The 1,643-nt window shown below is 48.6% G+C and overlaps 1 protein-coding gene across 1 annotated transcript in view; it reads right to left on the bottom strand.

Moving 5' to 3' along the window:
* Positions 1 to 384: 384 nt before the first annotated feature.
* The window catches only part of LOC135544976 (uncharacterized), a 2,669-nt gene continuing 1,410 nt past the window's right edge, over positions 385 to 1,643 (bottom strand). The window contains exon 2 of the mRNA XM_064972659.1: positions 385 to 825. Coding sequence (XP_064828731.1) covers positions 385 to 825 — 441 coding nt within the window. The remainder of the gene's footprint in view (positions 826 to 1,643) is intronic.

Raw genomic sequence — 1,643 nt, 5'->3', positions numbered from 1 at the left:
CCATCAGCCACATCAGTATAAGTTAATATCACAGTGTAGACTGCTGCTGCATGGTCACCACCATGTCCACTTCAATTAACAGCCCCAACATGGACTGATGGCCAGACTGATGGCTGGCTGCCTTAGGCTGAAGTAGAGAGAGACACATTTCACTCTGACGCACGTCTCATCTGTCTCTGTGTCTGTCTGACGCAGCAGGTCCACACTGAGAGGAAAAAAATGACCAGGATAGGCTACTTACCTCATACAAGTCATACCCTTGGGGGAGAGACTGGCCAATGGATGACCCGCAGGGCCTGGGGGATCCACCCTGAGAGCAAAGGAAGAAACATATTTAGGGACTTAGTCGGACAGATCAACCCTTACCCTTACAGATACTGTGGCTTAGGGCTGGGTATGGGGCTGGGGCACATAGACTGGGGCTGGGGCACAATGACTGGGGCTTAGGCTTGGGCACAGAGACTGGGGCGGGGTATGGGGCTGGGTATTGGGCTGTGGCGGGATATGGGGCTGGGTATTGGGCTTGGGCACAGAGACTGGGGTGGGGTATGGGGCTGGGTATTGGGCTGTGGCGGGATATGGGGCTGGGTATTGGGCTGTGGCGGGATATGGGGCTGGGGAACAGAGACTGTGGCTGGGAGGGGTATGGGGCTGGGTATAGGGCTTGGGGACAGAGACTGGGGCTGGGAGGGGTATGGGGCTGGGTATAGGGCTTGGGGACAGAGACTGGGGCTGGGAGGGGTATGGGGCTGGGTATAGGGCTTGGGCACAGAGACTGGGGTGGGGTATGGGGCTGGATATGGGGCTGGTGAACAGAGACTGGAGCTGGGAGGGTAGTCATTTCAGAGATCACACTGTTCTGTTCAATTCTGGTCATGTAGTTTGTCCTAGTCTCTTGCCTCTCAACATACATTACCACATCTCAGAGAGGAAAAATACAGATTTCATTGAGGATTTAATTCTTCAAGGGCTGGAAGCCTTTTTTGGGAGTGAAGGTTCTGCATCAGCTGGGTGGGAAAGTTTCTCACCAACAGACATGGCAACGGTATTTCCACAGAGTCCATGTTCTGCACACACATCCATAGGCTGTGAATAAGGAAACAAGATACAGTTCCAATCAACGATCAATCATCACAATTTCATAAATGATCTAGGCTTGTTTCAAACAACCGAGCAGTGGACAGGATGTGCATAAATCAACACAATCTCCAGAGTTTGTTCTGGCATGAATATATATTTTTGTCAGATATCAAAATGATTTACCCGGCTCAATCATCTTTTCATTTATATCAGCTTTGCATTCTGTTCAGAAGCGTGTTCATTGTCAGATGTCATTCAACTAAGTCTTGGATGCTGCATGTGCTTTCATTAAAACAGAGATGCAGGATGAAATACAGTATAACTGGCAGCAGATGAGATCAAATGAATTGTGTGTGGGTGTAGAGTCCGATGCCTGCCCACACAACCAAACAGAACGGTTTAAAAATGATGTTTATGTTTTAAGTGGCAGATTTTCCATGAGCGTATATAGCGCATTTTGACAGCAAACAAATAATTAATCCACCAGGTCACTCCCTTTATCTCTTTGTACTGATGGCCAGTACTGGTTCTTGAAATGAGTAATGAGCCTGGTTATTAACTAT

The sequence above is a fragment of the Oncorhynchus masou genome, chromosome 9 (assembly GCF_036934945.1).
Source record: "Oncorhynchus masou masou isolate Uvic2021 chromosome 9, UVic_Omas_1.1, whole genome shotgun sequence".
Classification (NCBI taxonomy): Eukaryota; Metazoa; Chordata; class Actinopteri; order Salmoniformes; family Salmonidae; genus Oncorhynchus; species Oncorhynchus masou.
The sequence above is the reverse complement of the archived record's forward strand: the minus strand, read 5'-3'. Positions and strand labels throughout refer to the sequence as shown.